Source organism: Lissotriton vulgaris, chromosome 5, assembly GCF_964263255.1.
Source record: "Lissotriton vulgaris chromosome 5, aLisVul1.2, whole genome shotgun sequence".
NCBI lineage: Eukaryota > Metazoa > Chordata > Amphibia > Caudata > Salamandridae > Lissotriton > Lissotriton vulgaris.
In genome coordinates, this window is record NC_141693.1 from 1,063,845,939 (window position 1) to 1,063,873,717 (window position 27,779).

Consider the following 27,779-nt stretch of genomic DNA (forward strand, 5'->3'; position numbering starts at 1 on the left):
TCTACAATAGAGACATTTGGCATACAAAAATGAATCATCAGGAAGGAATATGGAATCAGCTCTTGCCTTATTGTAAACAACTAAACAGTAAACAATTTTGGGTTGAGATAAGCTGATTAAGGTACAAAATCGTCATCAGAATGCAGGTATCTCTGAGGGTACCTGGGTGTCCTACATTCACACCATTCACTTACCCCCAAGACATTGAAATCATCAGTGGTAAAAGTTTGAATATGATTAATATGTGGATACCAAAGACTGACCCCTTCGGAGAGGCAACACCAATACCAGCACATCTCAACAGACATTCTCTTAAATACACAGTATACAGAATGCCTAAACATAGTCATCTACCAAATGATCTTTCCGATTTCACAAAGTTTTAACAACCTAGTAAATTCTGAACAACCATGAACAGATGTGAAGCTTCTGGTGCCGATATTAAAGAAATTAATGACTGAGGGTTCAACGGGCCCCAACGGCTTTCCGAACACCTGTTTAAGCAAGACATCAATTGCTGGGCAAGATATCGAACACCTTTTTTCCAACAGGATTTACGGCTCCAATGCCCTCCCACCCTAATGGAGAGAGAGCATACTTGATCCAATAAACAAGAGTGTTAACCAGTCATCCCTACTGAACTATAAGCTAATATCTTTAATAAATTTTGATGCTAAATTATATGGCTCTTATATACTTAGAAAACTCCAGTTGTGGACGAATGAGAACCAGGTAATACCAAAAACCCAAACAAGATTCAGGTGGGGCATGGGAACAATAACTAACCTATTGGTACTCACCATCTTGACTGAAAATCAGACTTTGACAGAGTCCCCGGTGCCTGCCTCAAGGCAGAAATGGCCGAATGGGACTTTCCTGATAAATTGTTAAACACAATCATCACTCTGTATAGAGGTACAGGTTAAAGTCGATAATGGTAGTATGGTTAAATCTAGGAGTCAAACTAAGAACGGCCTCAAGCAGGGGTGCGTTGTGCCCCCTGCCTATTCATTTTGCATTTGGCTGATCTTAATCAACACTTGGCACAAGTGGAGAGCCTTCCACCAGCTAACTTTTGCATTCAGTCAGTTGCAAAAGAAGCTCAGCTGCCCATCGTTTTAACATCTGTGCACAGTAATAGCAGCACATCTTCAATCAACTGTTTCATATAGCCTGGAAATCACCCATGAAAAAGAGCCAGCCTTCTTCAAATAAATGTTTATAAATCTATCTTTCTCCTGTCAAAGTCTATTTGCCATAGTACAGTCGAATTTGGCCTAATGAACCAAGAACTGCAAAGTATGAATGCATTCAGAAAGTTCTGTTGGACTACCAATGCCTCTGAAAAAGGCTCCCTGAACAACCTTTGTTGGCAGGAAATAGCATCTCAGATGAGCAAAATGTAAAGAAATCCTGTGGAGCGAAACTGTGGATGCCTATCTGCTCTGGCTTTAAAGGAAGCCTGGGCCCTCCCCATGGAAACAGCATTTTTCAATCTGCTTAGTAACACCTTAGCCAAAGCTCTGACACATCTGTAAGATAAGGACACATTAACAGCTAAGCGTCACACATTGACTGTTATCGCTTCATATCAGCATTTAAAGCATCATGCTTATCTAACAACAAATTTCTCACCCACGTTAAACCTCCAGTTTGTTGTTCTGTTTTGTTCAGTTCGAAACAAAAGATCTCATCCCTTCTTGTAAGAGCCCGCCGACAATGCTAAGTTGCTGCCTATGTGGGTACAAACAGGAGTCAGTAATCCAATATTATGTGCATGCCCAGCGCTCTTAGTACTTAGAAGAAAGCTACTTTAATCAGCCTTTTTAAAACAGCAAGTGTGCAATTGTAGGCAAGCCGTAACCTGTTGGATCCAAGGCCCCGGTCCGCGTGCCAGGGGACTAAATATCTGTGCATGGTGCAAAAATCGTTCTGCAACCCGCTGCATAATTGGCCACAAGAAAACATCACTCCATGGGCCAAACACAGAAGATTATCTGAGACTTAAAACCCAACAGCAGTGGTAACTAAGATGGTTTTGAGACGACAGGCACTGTAAGCATCATCTGTACCCGCATAAGCACCTTTGCACTTTAGTAAATTTATTTGGAATCTACGCAGGTTTTAATGCTCAGTTGACCATAGATACAAGCATAGACTATTCCAATAATTGTACATACAAATTAACATGCACAAAGCACTTGCGCTATTTATAGAGCTGTTGGCTTTTACCATTAGAAATGTTAAACTAATTTACACAATAATTTTAAACCATGTCTCTCTGCTGGTTAGGTTTCGCCTGGACAGCGCTTGCGCTGTGCTTGCGAAATCTAATGTTTTTATTATAAGCTTAAAAGGGGCCTTCTTTCGTTCCTGGCTGCTCGTTGGTTCCTGTGTGGGCCACTTTACTTTTTCTCCATTTCTACTGGCTGTAACATATTTTCCTGCATTTGCCAATGCTTTTTCCTCTTCTGCTTCTCTTATCAGTTTCCTGCCTCTGAAATACTGTTTACATCCGCTTTGGTGGAACTATATTTTCATAAAGTTTTGCCTTTTACACTTTCAGCATGTTTATATAACAATTTATCATCCAGAGAGATTAAGTGATTTTTGCAGCGTGAATCTTTCTGGATTCACTATGCTGTGCATATTCCGCGGTCTTGTGGTTGGGTCCGGATTCGTAGTCTTTTCTTTTTTTTTTTTTTCGTCGCCCAGGTGGGCGTCGGCGTCACCCCTCCTTGGGTGTATTTCCGGTGACGTCGGCATGCTTCCTGCGGAAGCTCCCACTCTTGGGCGCCATCTTCAGATTATTTTTTCCGCAGTCGGGTCTGGATCGTTCCCGTTGGGCTCCAGACATTTTTGGAGAAAGTACTCGGAAAAGATTGAAATTGGAGAAGATATCGAAAGAAGACTACGAAAGGCTTCGCCGAACACTGACCAGCGAAAGGAAGGAGAAATCATCAAGGACTTCGACGATCGTCGACGTCCGCTCGGCCAGGGAGGCCTAAACACTCGATGATGGACAACACGCCGTTCAAGTTCTGCCCTAACTGCCACCACAAGTTCGCGCAGAAAGACCAACACCCGGTTCGCAACCTTTGCTTACCGGTAGACCACAGAAGCGAGGACTGCAACGCCTGCTCGGTCTTCGCCCCGAAGACCCTTCGTGTGAGGAAGAGCCAGAGAGTAGCGCACGCCACCCTTCAAGGAAAAGCCCCGACACCATCGCTGTACGAGCTGGGGATGTCCTCGGAGGAAGAGGACAACGCTGCCGCCGAAGACGACAGCTACACGGTCGTAGAGACCGATTACATGAAGACATCTGATAAGGTAGGAGACTCGTCGTTCTCCAAGAGCACGAGAGACTCTGAGTCTCGAAAAAACGAGGGCAAGACCCCGAAAGCGCCGACGCAGAGACACCTGGCGTCCGCGGCTACCCACAGGCCCAGCGGATCCTCTGAGAAGGAGTCCCTAGCGCCGAGAGCTGTTGAGCAGCAGAAGTCGTCGAAGATCGTCCCCGAAAAGGACCGATCGACGTCGAGGGAGAAAGACCCTAAAGCCTCGACCCCGTACAGGGACCCGAAACCCAGTTCGGCGTCCAAGTCCTCGACGCCGAAACTCACAGCCGAGCCAGGCGCCGAAGAGGGTGGCCGAACAATCCAGCGCGGACAACGCGGCCGAGATGGAAAAGAAAAAACAGCGACTAGAAGCCGAAATGGAAAACATCTTGCAGCGGAAAAAAGATTTCGACACAAAGATGAGAGCCTTCACGATTCCCCACAAGACCAAGCCACCCATGCTAGAACTGGTCGAGGAGGAAGACTAACACGTCGAGGAACATGAGCCTGGCGCCGAAATGGTCGACGACCAGGAAGAGGACGAGAATCCCTACGAGGCTTACAGCTATGAGGAGGAAGAGGACAGCAGGTTGGACGCCGAGTCGGCCACCTCTGACCCGCAGGAGGAGGATTACCTGGATGTCAACACAGAGAGCCCGGAAGAGGCGGTCGACACATACCCCTCGAGGCCATCGCCGCCGGACGACATCGGGGCTTACAACTCGGTGATAAGGTCTGCGGCAGCAGCTTTCAAGCTCAAGCTCGACGAGGAGAAGCAGAAAGCGGACTTTCTCCTCGAGAAATTACTCCCCACGCAAACAAGGAGCCAGTATCTACCTATGCTGGACAGCGTCTTGGCGCAGGGGATGGAGGCATTCAGGGAGCCCGCAACATGCAAGGCAGTCACTCCCAGTACGGAAAAGAAGTACAAACATTCATCAAAGGACCCAGCCTACATTCGAGGCGTGGTCTCAGCTGACTCCATCATCACGGCCACAGCAAGGAAGAGGGCTAACGTGGCCACTACTTCTGGACCACCTCCTGATAAGGAGAGCAAAAGGATGGACTTAGTGGGCAGAAGGATCGAACGGAATGCCGCGACCCAATGGCGCATGGCCAATTCCAATGCCCTCATAAACAGGCACATGTACCAGATCATGGAGGAGCTAGGAAAACTGGTGAAAGACCTACCCCAGGAGGCCAGGCAGAAGGCCGAGAAACTGGTGGAAGACTGGAAGAATGCGGCAAATTGTTGCCTCAAGACGGCCCTGGATGGAGCAGACACCTCCAGCAGGCTCATGATGATGGGTGTCACGGAAAGAAGACACGCATGGCTCAGAATCTCGGGCTTCAAGCCTGAGGTGCAACACAGCATCTTGAACACTCCGTTCAACGGCGAGACGCTGTTCGGGACAACAGTTAACGACAAACTCAGTCAACTAAAGAAAGACAATGAAACTGCACGATCCATGGGAGCTTTGCAGTTCAGAGGCAACAAGAGGGGCACCCAGTCACGGAGGCCCGGCGGAAGAGGTGGAAACCAGCCAGGTACTTCACACCAGGCTTTCCAACAGACGCACCAGGCGGACTCGCAGGCGCAACCGAGTCAACAGAAGCAGTCTTGGCAGTACCAGTCAAGGGGCCAGTCCTTTCGAGGGAGAGGAAATGGACGAGGACAGCATAAAAGAGGGGGCCAGCAGCCAGCCTCTAAATGACTTCAGAGACATCCGTGTGCCCGCCAACAGAAAGGATCCCAGGGGGCAGCACGTAAAAAGGGGTCAGGACACAATGGACAACTACCACCACATAACACCAGTGGGTGGAAGATTAAGATTCTACCTCCAGGAATGGAGAGAGATCACATCAGACAAATGGATACTAAACATCATCCAATTCGGGTACTGCTTAGAATTGGAAGGGAGGCCAACAAGCTGGAGACCAAAGCGAAAGCCACTAGCAAACGAACAGCTACAGCGGCTTCAGAGGAGGCCATAGAACGGGTTCCCTTCAAAGAAAGAAACACGGGAATATACTCAAGGTATTTCCTCGTGCCAAAGGTCGACGAGACAATGAGACCCATTCTGGACCTCAGGTTCCTAAACACATTCATAAGAACACAGAAATTCAAAATGACCTCCCTGCAGGTGGTGCTACCGCAATTGCACATTGGGGACTTCATGGTCACGATAGACCTCAAGGACGCCTATCTGCACATACCAATGAACGTAAAGCACAAACATATGCTCAGGTTCACGGTTGGAGAAAGCCACTACCAGTTCACAACACTAGCCTTCGGTCTAAAATCAGCACCGAGGGTCTTCACAAAGTGCCTCGCGGCAGTCGCAGCGCATCTACGAAGGCAGGAAATACACGTATATCCTTACCTGGACGACTGGTTAGTGAAAGCAAACCCGTACCAGAAATGCAAGAAAGACGCACATACAGTGACAAGCACGCTGATAAACCTGGGGTTCTCCATCCATTGGAAAAAATAGTCAATGGAGCCGGAACAAGTAAAGATCTTCCTGGGGGCACAGATCAACACCTTACAGGGCAGGGTGTTCCCCAGCGACAAGAGAGTAGGGGCACCGCTGAGGGAAACTCGCCTCTACCGGAAGGGACAAGCTCGGACAGTGAGGACTGCGAGCAAGATCTTGGGGATGATGGCATCATGCATCCACCTGGTACCAAATGTACGACTTCACATGAGACCCATCCAAGAATGGCTCCAGGAACAATGGTCACAAGCTTCAGGAAGTTGGGAGGATCTAGTGGTTGTGACGCACGCAGTGCAGAAGGAAATGGCATGGTGGACCATGGAGAACATAGCAAAGGGAAAGCCTCTTACACCCCCAACACCAACAGTGACCATCACCACAGACGCATCCCTGAAGGGATGGGGCGCTCACATGGAAGAGCTCAAAGTGAGGGGTCTGTGGACACCAACAGATGCGACAAAGCACATCAATTATCTAGAATTGAAAACAATCTTCCTTGCACTGAAAGCCTTCCAAACAAGACTGTACAAGCACAGGGTGATGCTGCAGACAGACATACCACAGCTATGTTCTTCATCAACAAGCAGGGTGGAACACAGTCAACAATGCTTTCGACACTGGCGCAGGAGATATGGAGATGGGCCATCCCCCTCAGGATAGACCTACTGGCCATACACCTACCGGGGAAGGAGAACATTCAGCAAGACTGGCTCAGCAGACAGACATCGGCATCCCACGAGTGGTAGCTCAATGCTCGGGAGACGAAGTGGTTGTTCAACAAGTGGGGAACGCCATCAGTGGACCTGTTTGCAACACGCCAGAATGCCAAATGCCAAAGCTTCGCATCCAGACAACCCGAAGAGGGGTCCCTTGGGAATGCCCTATGGATAGGTTGGTTGGGACATTTGCTTACGCTTTTCCCCCAATACCACTGATACACAGAGTACTGAGCAAGTGCAGAGCGAGCAACATGACCCTGATACTGGTCGCACCACAGTGTGCCAGACAGACATGGTACTCGCAGATCATGGAGATGGCACAGAGTGCACCGCACAGATTCGGCAGAAGAAAAGACCTGCTCTCCATGCACAACGAGAGGTACTGCACCCAGAGCCAGAGAGCCTGAGCCTAGTGGCGTGGCTCCTGAGGACATAGAATTCGCACACTTGAGGCTACCACAGAGCACCCTCAGGGTCCTTCGGGAGGCACGAAGGCCCAGCACACGGAAGTGCTACGTGGCAAAGTGGAAGAGATTCACAATATGGTGCAGGAAGGAAAGACTTCACAATAAAATGAAGAAGGACTCCACAGTGCTAAAATACCTCACGCACTTACTGGAGAAAAAACTCTTGGCAGCGATAGTCGCCTATACAAGGGGTGAGATGGGCAGGAGTTTCTTCACGTCACAGGTTGTGAAGAGATTCCTGGAAGGAGGGAAGAGGATCGCACCACCCAAGCGGGTGCCGCCAACGGCATGGAACTTGAACATAGTCCTGACGGAACTCATGAAGGAGCCCTTTGAACCACTCCACAAGGCCTCACTAGAAATGCTGACCATGAAGACAGCTTTCTTGGTTGCAATAACGTCCTTACGCTGAGTGAGCGAGCTTCAAGCGCTAACGCTGCAGGAACCATACATACAAATACACAATGACAGGGTTGTGATGAGGACTGACCCACACTTCTTGCCAAAGGTGGTGTCCAAATTCCACATGAACCAGTCCATACAGATACCGAGTTTTTTCCAAAAACCATCAAATAGCGCAGAGCGAGCCCTACACACCTTAGACGCCAGAAGGGCGGTCATGCACTATATCGAGAGGACAAAGGGACACAGGAAGACAAAGCAGTTCTTCGTGTCATTCGCCAACAGTTTCATGGGAAAGGCTGTAACCAAGAACACTATTGCACGATGGATCACGCAAACAATCCAACTCTGCCACAAACGGGCAGGGCAAGAACTAACCGAGGGGCCACGTGCCCACTCCACTAGGAGAAAAGGTGCTACAATAGCCTTCCTGGCTAATACACCCATACAAGACATATGCCTGGCGGCAACATGGGCTTCAGTGCACACATTCACGAAGCACTACTGCGTGGATGTTCAGATGAACAGAGAAGCACAAGTCGGACAAAGGGTGCTCCAGCACATATTCAAAAACCAAAGCTCATCTTCCACCCAGCCGCCACAGAAATGAGAAACCGCTACAAAATCTATGCACAGCATAGTGAATCCAGAAAGATTCACGCTGCAAAACGAATAGTTACTTACCTGTCGGTGTAGTTTTGCAGCTTGATGATCTTTCTGGATTCACTAGTGAACCCACCCACCTCCGCCAGAAAGATGAGGCTGGAGGAGAAAGAGGTGGTAAAAAAAAAAAAAAAAAAAAACAGAAATGACTTTATATACAAAGCGGTTAAAAGAAGTTTCACCTACATAGAACATTGCCATCACTTTGGAGACGAAAGAAACACGGAAAAAAGAATCCGAAGATGGCGCCCAAGGGTGGGAGCTTCCGCAGGAAGCATGCCGACGTCACCGGAAATACACCCAAGGAGGGGTGACGCCGACGCCCACCTGGGCGACGAAAAAAATAAAAAAACAAAGAAAAGACTACGAATCCGGACCCAACCACAAGACCGCGGAATATGCACAGCATAGTGAATCCAGAAAGATCATCAAGCTGCAAAACTACACCGACAGGTAAGAAACTATTCGTTATATAGAATCGCAGGATGTTGCACGGCGCTGCAGAGACTCAAACTAGGATTCCCAGCTCTGGAGTCATCATCTCTTGCTGCTGCGCCACATCCTCTCCACTCCTGTGTTAACTTCCAGGGTGCTCTTGCCTTCTCCTGGACGATGATTGATGAAAACACCTCTTTATTCACTACATAAGCGAAACCGATGCATTACCAATGCTTGATTTTATAATGTAATGGTCTTAATCATCAATAAAGTATGGCATGACATACTCAAATATCACTGACTATCGTAGAGAGACCGTAAGATTACACAGACTCGTAGGTCATGAAACGCAATGTAAACACCTTTTCCCCTCAATTTAGTTTAGATGTGTCAGTAGTTGCTTTCAGTCTGTGTATGTGTTCGACTTTGAGCTGAGTTAAGGTGCTGCTAGATATGGGGTTTCCGTATTATCTTTTGGAGTTTATTGTAAGGCTTCATCAGGATAATTATGCTAGAATCCGGTGGGGGACCCAAGGACAGTTAACAGGGAGGGTGCCTGTGAACAGGGGGGCCCACCAGGGCTGTGTGATGGCTCCGACATTGTTCTCTCTCTTTATCAAGGGGGTGGTAGCCCATTTGAGGGAGGATCCTGCGGATGCCCCAGTCCTGGCGGGGGAGAAAACACCTACCCTCCTCTTTTCAGACGACACCCTCCCGATGTCCAAAACTCCCACGGGTCTCCAGAAGTTGCTGGACAGATTTAGTTTGTTTTGCGATGAGCGGGGGCTAACTGTAAATGCCACCAAAACTAAGCTGATGGTGTTATCTTCCCAAAAAAAGCTAGGAGAGTACATGTAACCCTTAATGGGTCCCCGCTAGAGGTGGTGGAGGAATTTGACTACTTGGGAGTCAGGATTAACAGAAGGATGAAATGGGACTCCCACGTGGCCAAAATGCTCCTAAACCTCAAAAGAGCTTCTGGAGCAATTTTGAGGAATCAGCGCATGTCAGTCAGCAGGCCCAAAGCTCCGGCCTTAGCTATCTGAGGGCAAGGGGCTGGCTTCAGCGGTCTACAGTTCTGAACTATGGGGCTGCGAAAGTATTAAGGATCTGACAAGAGCTGAGAACAAGTTCGTTAGGGACTTATTTTCCCATCCTCACTCAACACCTTTGAAACCCCTTTTTATTAGGTCTCGCCTGGAAATCGCATCCGAAGGATGCGTCCAGGCTGGAGACTTATAGCTAGCTGCCACGGGGGAATGAAGGACAAGAAACTGTGACGAGCTTATCCTTGGCTGGATTGAGCTGCGTGCACGCGCTTTTTGCCTTCAGTTTCTTTTACAATGTTTCTTTTTCTTTGTGTGAGCTTGCCTTCACTTTCGTTTCCTGTCTTAGACCCCGCCGCCGCCGCGTGTTTGTTTCCACTGTTCGGTTTTACTATGGGCATTCTCACAAACACGAAATAAATAGATCACAGCCACACCTACTTCCCCCGCCCCCCCTCGCCGCCGCCGCCGCCCCTAACACACACACAGAGAGCAGGCTGTTCACAACACATGCACACGCAGGCAGACACGAGCGCACACATACAGATACACACTACACCTCCCCAGCCCCCCCCCCGCCCCCCGCCGCCGCCGCCCACACACGAGAGTTCACGCACAGACAATCCCCCCCGCCCCCCCCACCCCCCCCCCCGCATACACACACGCGCGCACGCACACACTGCATACATACACGCTCCCCCCCACCTCACCAGAGACACACGCGCGCGCACACATCCCCCTCACACCCCACTCACCAGGTTCTTCTTGCGTGTCCCTCGGCAGCCAGCGGGTCATTCCGGTTAACAGGCGGGGGCCGCGGGGCTCTCCACGAGCACGGGAGCCCGCTAGCTAACACGGCAATCCTCCGGCGGGCACAGGAGCGCCTGCTTCCTGTTTTTGTCCGGCCCCGCCCCCGCCCCCGTCCCAACAAAGGTTGCCTGGCTTCCTGTTGAAGCCGGGCTGTGGCGGTGAGTTTGCTTGTTTTCTCATTGCGGACCTTTAATTTTAGGATGCAACGCGGGCCTGACACTGGCACTCATGAGATCCCTTCTGACTTTGCGGCAGCCTGCTCTCATGCCAGGCGTTTCCCTGTGTTTGTCACAGCACGTCCTGTTCTCTGGGGCGAATGCCAATATTTTATATTACCGGAAGGTGCAGCGAGCGAAGCGAAATCTAAGCCAGGTCTCTTGGCAAAACCGCAGTTTTCTCTTCGGTCTGATGTCTTCTTAATGTGTCGGGTTTCATAAGTCAAAAATAATGATGTTTCCTTGCAGGGGGGCGTGTCTTCGTCGATCGTGATAGTCGGTGCTCACTGTACGTGGTTGTTATTTCCTCTGCGACATCCCTCAACACTCTGGGTCAGATTCTTTCTGCTTTTAAATGTGTGTCTGCCTGAGTTGAAGCATACTTTTTGCCCCACCGCATCTCGGTCATTTGCGCAACATCACTGTAGGTCACGTGCTTGCTGCACTTTTAAAACAATGACCCAAAGAAGGCCTCCCCCGAAGACAAGACGCTCCTGAAGAACAGCTGCTTCACAGAAAGGTGGTGCAGTCATGGCATTGTGCCTGCTATAAGAATCGAGCGCCCTCATTCAAAATAAACCATTTCATGTCCAAAAAGACATCATCTCACAAAACACTAACCCCATTACATGTAGGACAAAGGCCGCACATGCTTTTATCGCTATGATAGCCGCAACATATTCCTACATGCATTATATCTAATTTTTTTGCTGTGTGCGGTTTTCGGCATGTCTGGTGAATAACCACTACACGCATTCGTACATCTAAAGGCAGGCGCATGTATGACTCTTACACTACTGGGCCCACACAAACAAACATGTACACATTTTACGGGTGTGTTGTGCGCACTAGCATTGAATGCCCTCCACTGACAAGCGGGGATGGGGGCGGCCGGGCCTGGGGGTAGGGAGCGGATACGACACGCAGAGCCCCCTCTGCAGACGCGCATGCATATGAACCTGCCTGTAACAAAGTTAGCGCGGAAAGGTCTAGTGCTCACATGACCGGGGTCCCGCGCCAGGCACCCGGACTGGTGTGCAGCAGCAGGCAGCGCCCGCAGGCAGCAGAGGCTAACTGGGAGGCTGTGATGAAAGGCGCGAGCCTGCCTCTGACACAGGTGTGGTGTCTGTGCACATTAAGGCTGCCTGCACGTAGAGGCCTCTGATTGAATTATGGGATCGGTGCTTGATACCCAAAAGCCGCGGATTCAGCAGCCAGCGAGGGGAGCTGCTGGGGGGCCTCCCTCCCCTCTGCTTATGGCTGCATTATTTTACCTCGTTAATTGTCAACGTTGCCTTTCGCAGATCTTGGACAGACTCTTTGTTTTGCAGATGTGTGTATACCTCTCACTGTTTCACTCTTGCTGGTAGCGAGTGTGCCTAGCGCAGCACGTCATATATTCAGAGCAGGTCCGATTCTTTATCATTATTTGATAGTGCGCGTGGTCCGGCGCGCAGAAAGAGCAGCTGCAGTGGGCATGATATTGAGAAACCCTTTCTTAAGTAGCACTCACCAGTTTCCGTGTGATTATTCAGAAGTGGGTTTCGCATTTTCCTCGAATTACGTTAAAATGAAACTTGTGCTCCCAAAATTGTTTCTAGGGATGGCATGTCTGTAGCCACACTGCACCCTCACACACACCGCACCCTCACACACCGCACCCTCACACACCGCACCCTCACACACCGCACCCTCACACACCGCACCCTCACACACCGTACCCTCACACACCGTACCCTCACACACCGTAACCTTACACACACTGCACCCTCACACACACTGCACCCTCAGACACTGCACCCTCACAGACACTGCACCCTCGCACACACTGTTCCCTCGCACACACTGTTCCCTCGCACACACTGTTCCCTCACGCACACACTGCACCCTCACACACACATGCACCTTCACACACCGCAGCCTCACATACCGCACCCTCACACACACCGCACCCTCACACACACTGATCCCTCACACACTGCACACTCACACACAACACACCGCACCCACACACACACACCACACACACACCACACACACACACGCACACACGCACACACACACGCACACACACACCGCACCCACACACACACTACCCCCTCACAACCCACACCTTCACACCCCACACCCTCACACACCGCACCCTCACACACCGCACCCTCACACACCGCACCCTCACACACCGCACCCTCACACACCGCACCCGCACACACACTGCACCCGCACACACCGCACCCGCACACTGCACCCGCACACACACACTGCACCCGCACACACACACTGCACCTGCACACACACTGTACCCGCACATACACTGCACCCGCACACACACTGCACCCTCACAACCCACACCCTCACACCCCACACCCTCACACCCCGCACCCTCACACACCGCACCCTCACACACCGCACCCTCACACACCGCACCCTCACACACCGCACCCGCACACACCGCACCCGCACACACCGCACCCGCACACACCGCACCCTCACACACCGTAACCTTACACACACTGCACCCTCACACACGCTGCACCCTCAGACACTGCACCCTCACAGACACTGCACCCTCGCACACCGCACCCTCGCACACCGCACCCTCGCACACACTGTTCCCTCACGCACACACTGCACCCTCACACACACACTGCACCTTCACACACCGCAGCCTCACATACAGCACCCTCACACACCCTGAACCCTCACACACCCTGAACCCTCACACACCCTGAACCCTCACACACTGCACACTCACACACAACACACCGCACCCACACACACACACCACACACACACGCACACACACACACCGCACACACACACACACCGCACCCACACACACCGCACCCACACACACACTACCCCCTCACAACCCACACCCTCACACCCCACACTCTCACACCCCGCACCCTCACACACCGCACCCTCACACACCGCACCCGCACACACCGCACCCGCACACACCGCACCCACACACACTGCACCCGCACACACACACTGCACCCGCACACACACACTGCACCCGCACACACACACTGCACCCGCACACACACACTGCACCCGCACACACACACTGCACCCACACATACACTGCACCCACACATACACTGCACCCGCACATACACTGCACCCTCACACACACTGCACCCTCACACACACTGCACCCTCACACACTGTACCCTCACACGCCGCACCCTCACACGCCGCACCCTCACACCCCTCACCCCGCACCCTCACACACCGCACCCTTAACACACCGCACACTCACACACCGCACCCTCACACACACTGCACCTGCACACACCATTATAAATTACAATAACATTTATTTCAGTATTAATTCTTAAAAAAATTAAGCCATTTTTATTTGTAATATCAATACATCTAGGTCACGTAAATACAACACATATTGCATTACAAATGCTATAGGTGTCACATATGCAAAAGTTAAAACTATTGGCATTGTAAATGACAAAGCTATTAATTTCGCTATTTTCAAAACCAACACATAAAAAAAAAAGTATTGTCATTTACAGTACCAATAGCTCAAACTTTCCTAATGCGAGACCTATTGCATTGCAAATGCTTGTTGATACGGGCAAACGCCCAATTGCAGACATAGTACACCTCCGACCCTTGTTGTTCTGGGTGCGCCTGAGAAGGACACCAGAACTGGAAAATTATGCTCCGGTCCTGGATGAATTGATTGTCCTGAATAGCTCAAACAAGATACAGTGACTTAATAAACTGAGGCAGCTGATCGTGAGTTTAGGAATGGGCGAATTTTGGGATTCCCAGTCCCCCCCCGCCCCACAAGCAAATTGTTTAAAAAAAATTATTGGGAGTGGGTACAGGCTGGGGATTTAAAGAGCACTAAGTGGGGGGTGCTTACTACCAAATTCCTAGAACATAAGCCCACCAGAAAGCTATAGCCCTTTCTAGACTATATTCAAATCTCAAGAGATAGATCTCTCTATCTGAAAATGAGATGCGGCATACTCCCTCTTAATACATTTATAGAGGGGTGGAATACAATGAGGGACCATTGCTTCACCTACCCAGGATGTCCATGTTTGAAGGAATCTCTACCCCACTTCTTGTTTGCTTGTAAGGCATACAAGAGGCCAAGAACAAGATGGCTAAAACCAGTATGCAGGGAGCTGGGCGTAAGAGACTTTAGGATTACCCTACGTATCCTTCTAACAGATACTTCATCTCTGTATATTGTATGCGGGGTTGCAAAGTTTCTTGCCAGTGCTTGGTTTATGTGCACAAGGCTGCTAAATGAAAACAAAAACTAGATTATGCCTCAACTTTAGCTTGTATGTATATTACTGTGAGTGCACTTTACCCCCTTGTAACCATCCTTTTTTAAATTGTAAATAGCTTTTTATCGTTTTTATGCTAAGAAATAGCCAGAATATTAATTATAAGTAACATTTTATGTCTGGAAATGTTTGCACTTTTATGATAAGAATATATCGAATAAAGTATTATCACAACATGCACAAAGCACTTGCGCTATTTATAGAGCTGTTGGCTTTTACCATTAGAAATGTTAAACTAATTTACACAATAATTTTAAACCATGTCTCTCCGCGGGTTAGGTTTCGCCTGGACAGCGCTTGCGCTGTGCTTGCGAAATCTAATGTTTTTATTATAAGCTTAAAAGGGGCCTTCTTTTGTTCCTGGCTGCTCGTTGGTTCCTGTGTGGGCCACTTTACTTTTTCTCCATTTCTATTGGCTGTAACATATTTTCCTGCATTTGCCAATGCTTTTTCCTCATCTGCTTCTCTTATCAGTTTCCTGCCTCTGAAATACTGTTTACATCCGCTTTGGTGGAACTATATTTTCATAAAGTTTTGCCTTTTACACTTTTAGCATGTTCATATAACAATTTATCATCCAGAGAGATTAAGTGATTTATATAGAATCTCAGGATGTTGCACGGCGCTGCAGAGACTCAAACTGGGATCCCCAGCATTGGAGTCATCATCTCTTGCTGCTGCGCCACATCCTCTCCACTCCTGTGTTAACTTTCAGGGAGCTCTTGCTTTGTCCCAGACGATGATTGATGAAAACAGCTCTTTATTCACTACATAGGCGAAACCGATGCATTACCAATGCTTGATTTTATAATGTAATGGTCTTAATCATCAGTAAAGTATGGCATGACATACTCAAATATCACTGACTACTCTCATCGTAGAGAGACCGTAAGATTACACAGACTCGTAGGTCATGAAACGCAATGTAAACACCTTTTCCCCTCAATTTAGTTTAGATGTGTCAGTAGTTGCTTTCAGTCTGTGAATGTGTTCGACTTTGAGCTGAGTTAAGGATGCTCTGCATGTACTAGTCAATTTCAGGAATATTTAGGCTTTGTAACCTTAATATCATTTTATGTAGGATTTTTCAATGACTCAGTGTTTTGAAGCTTTTCATACTGCAGTTGCTCTCATGATGTGACACACATCTGACAAGGACAGAAGTTATCTCAAACCAATGGATGATATTTAGAAAAAAAATTCTCTAAAGGAGTGAATGCTTGGCAAATTTGGTGACGTATATTTCAGCCATTTTACTGGCACACAACCCCACCCAGTATCATCCCAAAGACGTTTTAATGAGAAACTGTTTTACACGTCCCCCCTAGACCGATTTGCACCAAACATTACTATCCAATTTAATTGAAGAAAGTTATCAATGATCCCAGTGACCTGTCCAACTACTTCATAATAGCTCATTTCCGCTCTCTTAGCAGGAAAATCGAAAAGTTGTTGTTTGTTCAGGCAACCACACAAGCAATTCATCCAAAATCATTTCTCAGGATTGCTGGTCAGGCTAAGGACCACAGTACATCACACAGATATCTACTATCCAGTTGGTGGGCGATGACCTCCTCACTGACAATGGTGACCCCCCCCCTGTCTCCCAGTACTCCTAGACCTCTTCACAACATTATTTGTTGTTGATGACCTAACCTTGTTCCACATCCCCACTTCATATATGTCCTTTAATGGCAACGACTTCAAATGGTTCACTTCCTACCTGACCAGCAAATGCCAGTTCTTCCAAATCACGTCTTCAAGGGCTGAAATCAGCCCTGTGACTTGGCAGCTTATAACAAGTCTCCATCTTGTCACCTGTTGTCTGCCTCTACACAGCTCCAGGTAAAGATTTGAGCTACCTGTTATGGACCACCTGAAGACCTGGCTCACCAGCATATAAGCCGGAAACCAAAAGTCTTAACTAAAGCTGAACCCCTAAAATTTGTTTTGGCTACCAAAGACAGCAAACCGATTGAAGTACAAGAATGTCTCCTGGCAATGCTCCTTGATGGATTCACCTCTCAAACTACCAGTAGCCCAAAAATTCTCGATTGTAAATGAATCAGAGTCAAGGCTTGCTCACAGAATTTGACTTGAAAACTGCTCTCTAAGCCCTGGTACTGTTACATCTACATTATGGCAACACCCTTCTTGTCAACGTCTTGGAGATCCATTCACACCATAGAACATTATCTTTCCTCTAAAAGCCTTTCTTGAATACATGCTAGTTTTCATTTTTCAATATATGCGAAGTTTCATCTTAAAAACCGTGCCCTACCTTGTAAAGGTGAAGCTCTCGGCCAGTGAATGCTACACATGCGGCTAAGACAATAAGACAATACCAGGCAGAAAACCCAAAAAAGCAAGAAGAAAATAACAAAGCAGACCTTTTAATGAAGCAAACTAAGGATCAGAATCTCCTGTCCATCATTAATCGGGTAAGCACCCACTTTATCATGAGGAAAATGCTGAATCTTCTTCTCCCGGAAGGAGCATCTCATCCAGAAGGAGTAACACCACACATATCCCATAAAAAGCCAGCAAAGTGAATCCTTCAGTCAATAAACAAGAATTCTTTTCCTGATTTGCAGCTCCTCACCTCGCACTCTGCCGCCTGGCTCCTACATTTGCACTTTATATGTACCTTTACTCAAATACAGTCATATTTATGTTTGATTTATAAGAGGACACCTGTTGCATAGAATACTTCCACATCACTATTTTTATCTTGTTGTTATATTACATCTGGTATTCCAACATATCCGTTTCTGTGGGAGATCAACCCTTCCAATGGAAATCTTCAAAACTGAAACATCTGGGAATATTGGTTAGTGGTAACATATTAACAATGTTAAAACACCACCTAGAACCCTTGATATATCAGATGCAGAGAGATTTAGCCACAGAGCTTGACATTCAGGAACATCACTGACAAATGCATGTACAGAGTATACAAATTTGTGGCACACATAGTGATTAGGTAGTAGCCACTCTTGACCATGGCCAGATCCCGTTGTTCTCCTCAAGTCCTCATCTTGACTGCCATCATTTATTTTATTTCAAGAGCGCACGGGCACCTGAAGGTTTCCTGGTACCAAAGGAACTAAAAGTAGTAGAGATAAGTTATCCATGGCTTAATAGAATAGGAATGTTTTCAAAGAGCTTCTGAATACTAGGGCTCCTACGTTTGAAGAATAGAATTACACTGCTTAGCACAAGAAGGCCAAAACATGCCTTCTTTACGTGTGGGGTGTGGAACTGCAGGAGCTGTGCAGATCGTAAGGAGGGATTGAGTATAGGTGATCAATAATTTTCACATCAGATTTTTCTAGGTCATAGAAGACTATATGGGCAATACAAAGCTCCTTGAATTCTATTTTTCTCAATTGAAAGCCAGTGTAGACAGCGATCAGTGAGCAGATAACCTTGAAGACCTGCCAAAAAGCTGTTATAATAATCAAACCGTGACAGAATGAGGGCTGAAAAAGCCTTGCAATGTTTGTCTGGTGGAACAAAAGGAAGAATCTTCCCGAGTAGTCGCAAGATTGAGAAAAGGGTAGTGACAACATAACATAGACTCTTCACTATTAACACCTTAGCAGCTATGGAACGTCCAGCTCCAGTGCTGAACGTTCCATTGCGCAGGTGCAGTTGGAACGTCCAACGGCCGACGGCAGCACTCCCGAGGTAGTGGTGCCGTCGGCCGTTGGACTGGCGCAGCACTTATGAGGCTATCTATAGTCAGAGGTCATAAAGACTCCTAAAACGTTTCCTTTTTCAGCAATAAGCTCAGAAGGCCATAAGATGTTATTCCATGAAGTGGGATTATTGCCCAGTAGCAGGAGATCGGTTTTATCATTATTAACTTAAAGAAATGTAGAGCCCGTTCACTGTTGTAGGGCATTCATGCCGTTTCTCAACGTTAATGGTGTTGTGGGATCTAGATGGTCAAGCTAGACGATAATTTGTGTCATCAGTGCCTTTAGTCCAAATGATCTGATCACCTGAGATAGAGGACATAGGTAGATATTGAAAAGTAATGGTGATAACAAAAAGCCCTGTGGAACTCCAAAGACAGTAGATGTTTTACCTGATTGAAATGAGGCAGGTGAAAGTATTTGAATAGGATTGGACAGGGATGAGTTCAACCAGTCATGCACTGTGCCCTGTGCGCCAATGTCAGTCATCTGTTCGATCATGGTGGCATGATCGATTGTATCAAAAGTGCTGATGAGTGCAATAAAATGAGGGCCACAGACCTACTTCATCCTGCATCTACCACATTTCTCCCATGGCCAGCAAAAATCTGAGCCAGTTCTGCAACCCAGCTGCCATTCATCTAATATATACTGGATTCTTCGTGAAATTTTGATAGTTAGGAAGCTATCTCTTTCTCTAGAAATTTTAGTAGTGCAGTTGAAAGCATAGTGGGTGGATGGTATGTGGGGTCATCAGCTGTGCGTTTTTCCTTTTCACAGAATGAGGGGATTCCAACCCAACTTTCCATTTCTCTGGCATCGCTTGAGTCAATAAGCAGGAGTTCTATACCTTGATGATAGTTATACAGGCCAGAGGCAAAACTGGAGGACATGGAGTGGGCAAGGGTTCAGTGTAAAGCACGATTTAGCCTTATTGATAAGTTCTAAAGTGTCTGATGGATGCAATGACTTGGAGCCAGACCACGTAGCACTTATTTTCCCCTTCGCTTTTGGACTCTGTGCCTGGGTGCACATATTTCATCTCCCTGATTGAATCAATTAGATGTAATTCTATTGCTAATGGATTCAATCAGGGCGATGAAATCCGTGATGATAGAATTGCAGAATCCTTGAGATTAGGAAGGGTGGAATTCTAAAGGCTGCTCGTTTTTCTGAAACATGCCATCACTTTGAAGGTCTTGCACAGTGAGTTAAGAGTTTCTGTAGCTTTTTTCATAAGAAAGTCTGCTTTGGTCTGTTTATTTGCAATGTTTTAATTTTGACTCTTACTCGTATACCACTGTCAGGTTGGGAATACATCTTTTGCCACTAGTGCTCGCCTCGCCTATTTTTAAGGTTGGGCAGTTGAAGTTGTAAGCCAACCCAGAGTTCTTCATAAGAAAGAGTGTTGCTTCTGGTTAACAAAAGTCAGACTGGCAACTATGCTGTGCTTAAATTGATTCAGTGGTTGCAGGTGGGGCCCTCCAGCACTCCTTTCTGCAACCAGAACTTACGTCTCATCATCAGACTTTGTCACAGAACAAGAGAGAAAAAGCAAAAAAGAGGGAAAAAGATGAAGAGAAAGACGGAAAAGCAAGGAGAATGATCTGATAAATCCTTGTAGTTCTTCTTTGAAAGTAGAACGATTTGCTCGCATTGAGTTGCAAAGCCATCCTTGATGTATTGACCACTTATTATTTAACTGCTAGTTTTTTTTTTTACCTCACTTGTGGTCTGTATTTCTTTTAGATTGGATCATTTAATACCAGTCTATATGTCACCATAGGAACTAATTTGCCTTCTCTCTTCTTTTTTTTTATTTTAGTTTGCTGTTCAAGAGGACAAGAGACAGAAAAATGAAAGGTTGGCTCAGCACCAAAAGCATGAAAATCAAATGAGGGACCTTCAGCTGCAATGTGATGGCAACATCAAGGAACTGCAACAACTACAGGTAAAGAAATCTGTGACTTCTTAATAACTGATACAACCAGCAGCTAAAGCGGCCCTCGTGGAGCATATCCTTCACTGTATCAAATGAGCACAATATCTGCTTCATAATAAGTGAAAACTGAGCTTTTATAGGTTTTAGTTTATTTTAACATCAAACTTAGTATTCTTGTGAGACAGAGACATTCATTTACAAACATTTAAAACTAGAAGCATGTTTTACATAATATGTAAGCATCATAATGCACATATGTCCATCATAAGGTAACAGCTGAAATAAGTCAACCATAAATATGCAGCAACTGAAAATAAATGTATATTTATTTCTCTTTAAAATCCTACTTATAAGCCACATAATTAGGTGAATACTGTTATATCAGTTTGTGATGTTGTAACTTCCATTGCAGAGACATACAATATATAATTGCAAAACATTGCCTGGCTTCTTCGCCCCTGTTCCCCAGCACCAACCTCCCTTAGCATCCATTGCTACTAAAGTAAATACATCTGATTTGCTTACTCCGACCCCTGCAGCAGACCTTTGCTCAGTTACTAGACCTCTGGCTGCTGTACAGAGAGCACAGGAAGAAGTTGTGGGCAGTTAACACCACCCAGTCTGTCCCACCTAGAGTGGCTTTATGATGTGTGCTATCTGAGTTTTGGCAACATCCGTCCTCTCAAGGCATTTGTTATAGGCTGGCAGCTTGCATGGCGCAGTCTAAGTGGGTTCACAAGGGTCTCAGGCTGGTACATGACAGGTGAAACACTGGTTAGTACTGTGGATGCTTTCCATTCCTCATCTGTGCCATCAAGGAAAAGGACCATGGTTATGCAAATCACTCTTTGGCTTGTACCAGGAAGACACCCAGTCTAAACTGCCAACCTAAGTCCCATCTAAATGAGAACATAGTTGTCCCAGGTGTATTTCCTCTTTATTTGGCCTCATCAGTGAAGTGAAGCTTAAGTCTCTATTGCAGATAACGCTCGACACACACACCTTGATTTAGCACTTAGTATCTATTCCAGATGCACTGAAAGCTTTGTTTACCAAAGTTGGGCCACCTAGGTAAACCTTACCAGAATCACTGTGGGAGCTCCCTTTCCCCTACCCCTACCCCTACACCATAACCAGGCATTCACAAATTGAGAAGCGATGCCTCACAAAGGACACCTTTACATCAATGCTGGATTTTAGGTCATCCTCTTAATCCTGCTTACTTCCACATCCCCATCCTGCCAGCCTACAGGTGTTACCGACGGGTTACGGTAGGCCACAAGCATTTTCAGTTTACTGTGCTCACCTTTGGCCTTATCAGCACCCCTCAGGTTTTCATGAAAGTGATGGCAGTGGCCGCACCATATCTGCGCAGATCAGGGGTTCCAGCCTTCCCCTATCTCGACAGGCTGTTGAAGGTTGTGCTCGCCTCAAGCTGTCCTCTCCCTCCCCCAGACTACAGGGACCTCCTTTACTCGCTGGGGTTCACTATCAACATGCCAAAGTCATACTGGATTCCCCCCTCAGAAGCTCCTTTTCACCAGAGCAGTTCTGGATACAGCACAGTCTCGGGCTAATCCTTCCGAGCAGCGAGTCCGGGATATTATAGCTATGATACCGATGTTTCAGCCTCTATCCCGGGTTTCGGTGAGAATGACCTTGAGGCTGCTGGGCCTCATGGCCTTCTGCATCCTGCTGGTGGATCATGCCAGGTGGCATATGCGGGCTCTGCAGTGGGACCTGAAGCTCCAGTGGCGCAGCATCAGGGTAATCTTTCCGATTGTGTCCAGATCTCGGGGGCAGTGCACACCAATTGCAGTGGTGCCTAACGAACCAGGATTGGGTCAACGGCAGATCCCTCTCACATCCCCAACCAGAGTTCACAGTGGTAACAGATGCGTCACTCCTGGGATGGGGCGGCCACATGGGAGAGGCGGAGATCAGAGGCCAGTGGTTGCAGTAACCAACACAATTTAACATTGAGCTCAGTGGGATTTTCTACACTAATGCAGCTGATTATTTTATAACTTTATAGATTACTTTTGTAACTCCAGGACTGGATCCTAGATTCAGTCCTGGGGTCTTAGCTGAAAAGAGTTTAGTAAAAACGTTTTAGTTATTGCAATGATTTTTAAAGAATATAAAGGTAAAAGTTGACACTTAAAAACTTTTCAGTGAAAAATTAGCTATGTTATCCAATGGAAGGAAATTCAAGTCGCAGGTAAAGTAGGTTCTCGTTTCTTTTGTAATCTAGTACTGGACTCCTAGGTTCAGCACTGGGGTCTTTACCTAAGACAGGTAAGTAATAACGTTTTAGTAATTGGTACGATTTTTAAAGAATATTTGTAGTTTGCAAAAATAGAAGAAATTTCACAGAAAAAAAGTCAATGGTTTCCTATGGAAGAAAATTCAGGTTACTAGTAAACACAGTTCTGATTACTTTTGCGGTTCAGTACTGGGCTAAAAGGTACAGTACTGGCGTCTCTCCTGATCACAGGTGAGTACTTCGGAATTCATTAGTCGGCTGATTTTTAGATGAATATTTTTTCGAGTCAAACCAGTCAATGTTATCCTTTGGAAGGAAAGTGAGTTATCGGTTTTCAGGTGAGTACTCGACTGGTGAAGGTAAGGATCTGGGCATAGACTCAGGGGTCCCGCAGGGTCAGGTAGGTACAGCCTCAGCGGCACAGGGCCAGCCAGGTGCAGAGGTAGTTAGGCCCAATGTTATCCAATGCGAGGCGGGGGCCTTCGGTTGGTGGCTGCTGGCTAGCAGGCCAGGCAGCTGTGGGAACTGGGCTCATAGTCACTTGCTCACTGCAAATGGGAAAGTGGGCAAAGGTTGCACTGCCAGGGGCACTCGGGCGACTGGGTGCAGGGTGCTTTTGAGCCATCGGGCGCTCAATGTTATTCAATGGAGATCTTGAAAAGGGAACAAAGGCTGCAGGCTCGGGGACGGAGGATCTTCTGTAGCGACCAACACTTCGAGGGGTAAGATGGGATCTTGGAGGATAGGTGGGGCGCCGGGTGAAGGGGTGTCTTTTGAGGTCGGGTATCTTACCCCCAGCTGGTCGCTGATAGAGGGGTCCCTTGTCCTGAGCCTGCAGGCGTCGTCGGGGAGGGTACTTGGGCACTGGATTACAGGTCAGAATCGCTGGGGGGACGTCCTCAGGGTCTTGATTCACTCCAGCACAGGCCAGGCTAGGCGGGTGCAGAGTGTGCAGGGTTCGCGGTTCCGGGCTGATGCCAGGGCTTGTTGCTTGTTTTGAGCAGTACCACTGCTCGTGGGAGACCTAGGTAGTCAGAGTCACAAGACAGTCAGGTCCTCCAGGGTTTGTGAGGTTGCTAGCCACTGGCGACGCCGGGGTTTAGCAGGAGCAGGTTCGAGGGTCGACAGGCCGGTAGGGCTGGGGCCAAATCAGTTGGTGTCTTCCTCTTTTTAGCAGCTGCACGGCAGGTCTTCTTGTTCCTTGTTCTTCTTTCTTGTTTCGGCATCTGGATCTAAGGAAGAAGGTTCAGGGTGCCCCTAAATACTAAATTTAGGGGCGTCACAGTTGGGGCAAAGGCAGGGACCAATGGGTCCCTGTCCTGGGGTGGGTACACCTCCTAGCATGCTCCTATCCTGTGGGTGGGGGGGCAGGTGCCTAGCTGTGATTGGGCAGGGCTCCCCATCTTAGTGGAGAAGTGTGGCTCAATGGTTAGAGCGGCAGACCCTGATGCAGAGGTCGAGCCCGGGACCAGGGTTCAATTCCCCGCCTCGGCGGGTCTTGGGCTCAAAATTCCACGGACCTGATAGTTCTCGCCTCGGTGCCTATTCCAATCATGAAGTCCCACTCTGCAACTCTGGGCAATAGCTTGATTTATCTCTACAATGGCCCCACAACGCTAAGGATGCCTTGCCTCCACCTTCTTGGTGCCCAGGAGTGGACGCCTCACAGGGAAAGCCAGGATGGGTTCCACAGCGGTATTCGTACAAGCGCCTTGAGACCCTTGCGGGTGAGTAGTGCGCTATACAAGTATCAATTTACATATCTTCAAGATGGCCGGAGCCCGGGGTCATGCATCACCTCGCTTCTCCAAGCTGAGGGGTGGAGTTGGCACAGGCTGGCACACCCCCCTTTCTGACGTAGCGTTTCTCAACAGTCTTCCCGCCAGAGTGGGGGTCCGAACTAGTGGGGGCCAGTTGCTGAGTACAGCAAGTGGTCTGGAGAAGCTCACAAAGGCGTAATGCCTTTGAAGCTTCCCCTGCCCATCCTGGGGGAGGAGGCTTGGCACCTCTTCCCAGGATGTGCATTGTTGCAGGCCCAGGAGAGCAGGGGCTCCCCACCCAGGGGTCCAACATGTCTGCTGTGTGGCAGGCTAGGCAGCTTCTCAGACAAGACATGGATTGTAGGTTAGGTCTCAGGGGGCATCTCTAAGAAGTAGTGCATTTTACATTAAATCCCACACTGGCGTCAGTGCGGGTTTAATGTGCTGAGAAGTTTGATATCAAACTTGTCAGCCTTCAGTGTAGCATTATCGTGCTGTGGAGTTCGTAATGACAACCTCCAAGCACCATATACTCTTAATGGCATAACTGCACTTACAGTGCCCAGGAATTGCCCTGGGTACTGTAGGGCCATGTGGCTCATGCACCTGTGCCCACACCACTGGCATAGGGCACCCAGCTAGAGGGGTGCCTGATGCATGCCAGGCCAGTGGGTTTGTGGGCATGGCACACAGGGATGTGTGCCATGTAGACTTTGTTTAGTTCTGCACCAGGACACTCAGCCTGCAAAGGCAGTGTGTGTGTGTCAGGGTACAGGGCCCCTAAGGGTGGCACAATATGTGCTGCAGCCCTTAGAGATCTTCTCTGGTCACAATGCCCTGGGTACCTAAGGTACCATTTACTAGGGGCTGACATGTGGCCAGAGATGCCAATTGGGTTTAGGCTTTGTACAGTTTTTAGGGAAGGAACACAGGCCCTGGGTACCTGATTGGCAGGGACCCAGGGCACACCAAGGAAAAGTGCATCAGGTATCAGGCAAAAAGTGTGGGGGGTAGAGGGGGGTACTGCAACAGAAACTCACTTTCTCACAATTATTTCCTTCTGTCAAAGGAAGAGTAGTGCAGGTGTCAACACCACCGCCCTGTGATATTGCAACAAACAGGGCGGGGTGGGGTCGTGGACCCTGTGTCAAGATGCTCTTCGCATTTGGACTTGGTTGGAACATCAGAGCATGTCCCTTGTAGTTCAACACCTGGCAGGTTCTCTGAACGCCAGGGCGGATGAACTTAGCTGCCGGGGCATGATGGATCATGAATGGCGTCTTCACTCGGAGGTGGTGCGAGTTCTCTTTCCGCAGTGGGGAGAGCCTTGGTTAGATCTGTCCGCCACTGAAGAGAACACGCAATGTCAGCAGTTCTGTGTGTAGGAATTTCCAAGGCGGCACTTGCTCGGCGAAGCTTTCCGACACAAGTGGAATTGCTATCTTCTATACGCCTTTCCGCCTATACAACCTCTGCCTAGAGTGCTGAAGAAGATCAAGCGCGACCAGGCCAATGTCCTTCTTGTGGCTCTGGACTGGGCATGAAGAGTCTCGTATCCCTGGCTCTTGAACACTGCCATCGATCCTCCGATCAGACTGCCTCTTCGGGAGGGTCTTCTGTTGCAGCAGCAGGGGGACGGTCCTCCACCCGAACCTGTCCAGCCTCCACCTCCTTGTGTGGAGATTCAGCGGCAATAGCTTTTGACCTTCCTCCCGAAGTCTGTAATGTCATCTTGGCAGCCAGGCATCTATCCACTAAAACAGTATACGCCTTTAGATGGAACAAATTTGTGGCATGGTGCACAGCAAAGGCTGTGGATCCCCTTTCTGCCCCTCTTTCAGAGGTTCTCCTCTTCATTCTACCTTTGACCCAGCAGAGCTCTGCTCTGGTCACCCTTAAAGGCTATATTTCGTCCTTTCTTCGCCTTCCTGATCAGCCTTCTCTTTTCAAGTCCCCTATTGTAAATCGGTTGCTTAAGGGAATTACTCACCTCTTTCCCTCTGTTCCTTTCATAATGCCCCAGTGGGACTTGAATCTGGTTTTAACTTACCTTATGCGTGCTCCTTTCGAGCCAATACATAATTGTCTTCGCAGATTCGTGACCTTAAAGACTGCTTTTCTGGTTGCCATCACCTCTGCTCGCAGGTTGAGTGAGCTTCAAGCTGTCCTTCGAACTAGACCTTCTTCTCTTCCCAGTGGTTACCTCTTTCCACATAGGACAGACCATCACTTTAGCCACCTACTTCCCGCACCTGCATCCTTCCAAGGAGGAGGAGAGAAACCACAGTCTGGATCCAAAACGTGTGTTATTATTTTATTTGGATTGCACAAAACATTTGCGGGTGGACGATCAACTCTTTGTTGGCTATGTGGGTGCCAAGAAAGGTCGGGCCGTGCAAAAACAGACCATCTCTCAATGGGTTGTCCTTTGCATTAAGACCTGTTACTCCTTGGCAAAAAAGGAGCCTCCGCTAGGACAGTGCTCTCATTCCACCAGAGCGACGGCAGTCTCTACTGCTTTGGGACGTGAAGTCCCCTTGGGGATATCTGCCAGGCAGCCACATGGACATCTCTGCACACGTTCACTAAACCTTACTGCCTGGATAGTCAAGTCCGGAGAGACGGATTCTTTGCCCTTTCAGTTCTCTAGGACTTTCTGGTGTGAACTTAGTTCCCAGACCCACCTCCGGGGTTGGTATTGCCGAGGTATCTATTCTAAGGTAAGGAATCTATAACTCGTAGTCTCTTTCAGATGAACAAGTTACTAACCTTCGATAACGATGTATCTGCAAGAGACATATATTCATTATAGATTGCTGGAGGCGCAAATGTGGTATAATATGGGTGCTTTCTTAAAATTATATTATAGGATTAGTAAGGCCGCACCCAACACCTTGAAATCAATCCTTCAACAGATCTTCCTCCTAAAAAAGAATTCTTGGTCAAATTATTTAAGTAAATCAGTAGACTCTCTCCAAATAGACTTGTCTGTGCTAAAAAACAAATTGCTTTCACATTCAGCACTTAAAACAATCCTTAAAAGGCATATAAAAATGCAATCAATGCTATTGATTTTGCCAATTTAAAGTCAAAGTGCACCCCGCTATTTGAAGCAGCGGTCACATCATACGACACCCACGAATAGCCTTATCTCAGACCACTGCTATTTCAGTTCTGTCAAATGTT

At 48.0% G+C, this 27,779-nt stretch overlaps 1 protein-coding gene across 2 annotated transcripts in view; it reads left to right on the forward strand.

The window, feature by feature from the left end:
- SLK (STE20 like kinase) overlaps positions 1-27,779 on the forward strand; it is a 377,115-nt gene that overhangs the window by 304,291 nt on the left and 45,045 nt on the right. For both annotated transcript variants that reach the window (XM_086922732.1, XM_086922733.1), the window contains one exon: positions 20,451-20,576. In XM_086922732.1, the coding sequence (XP_086778858.1) occupies positions 20,451-20,576 (126 nt within the window). The remainder of the gene's footprint in view (positions 1-20,450; positions 20,577-27,779) is intronic.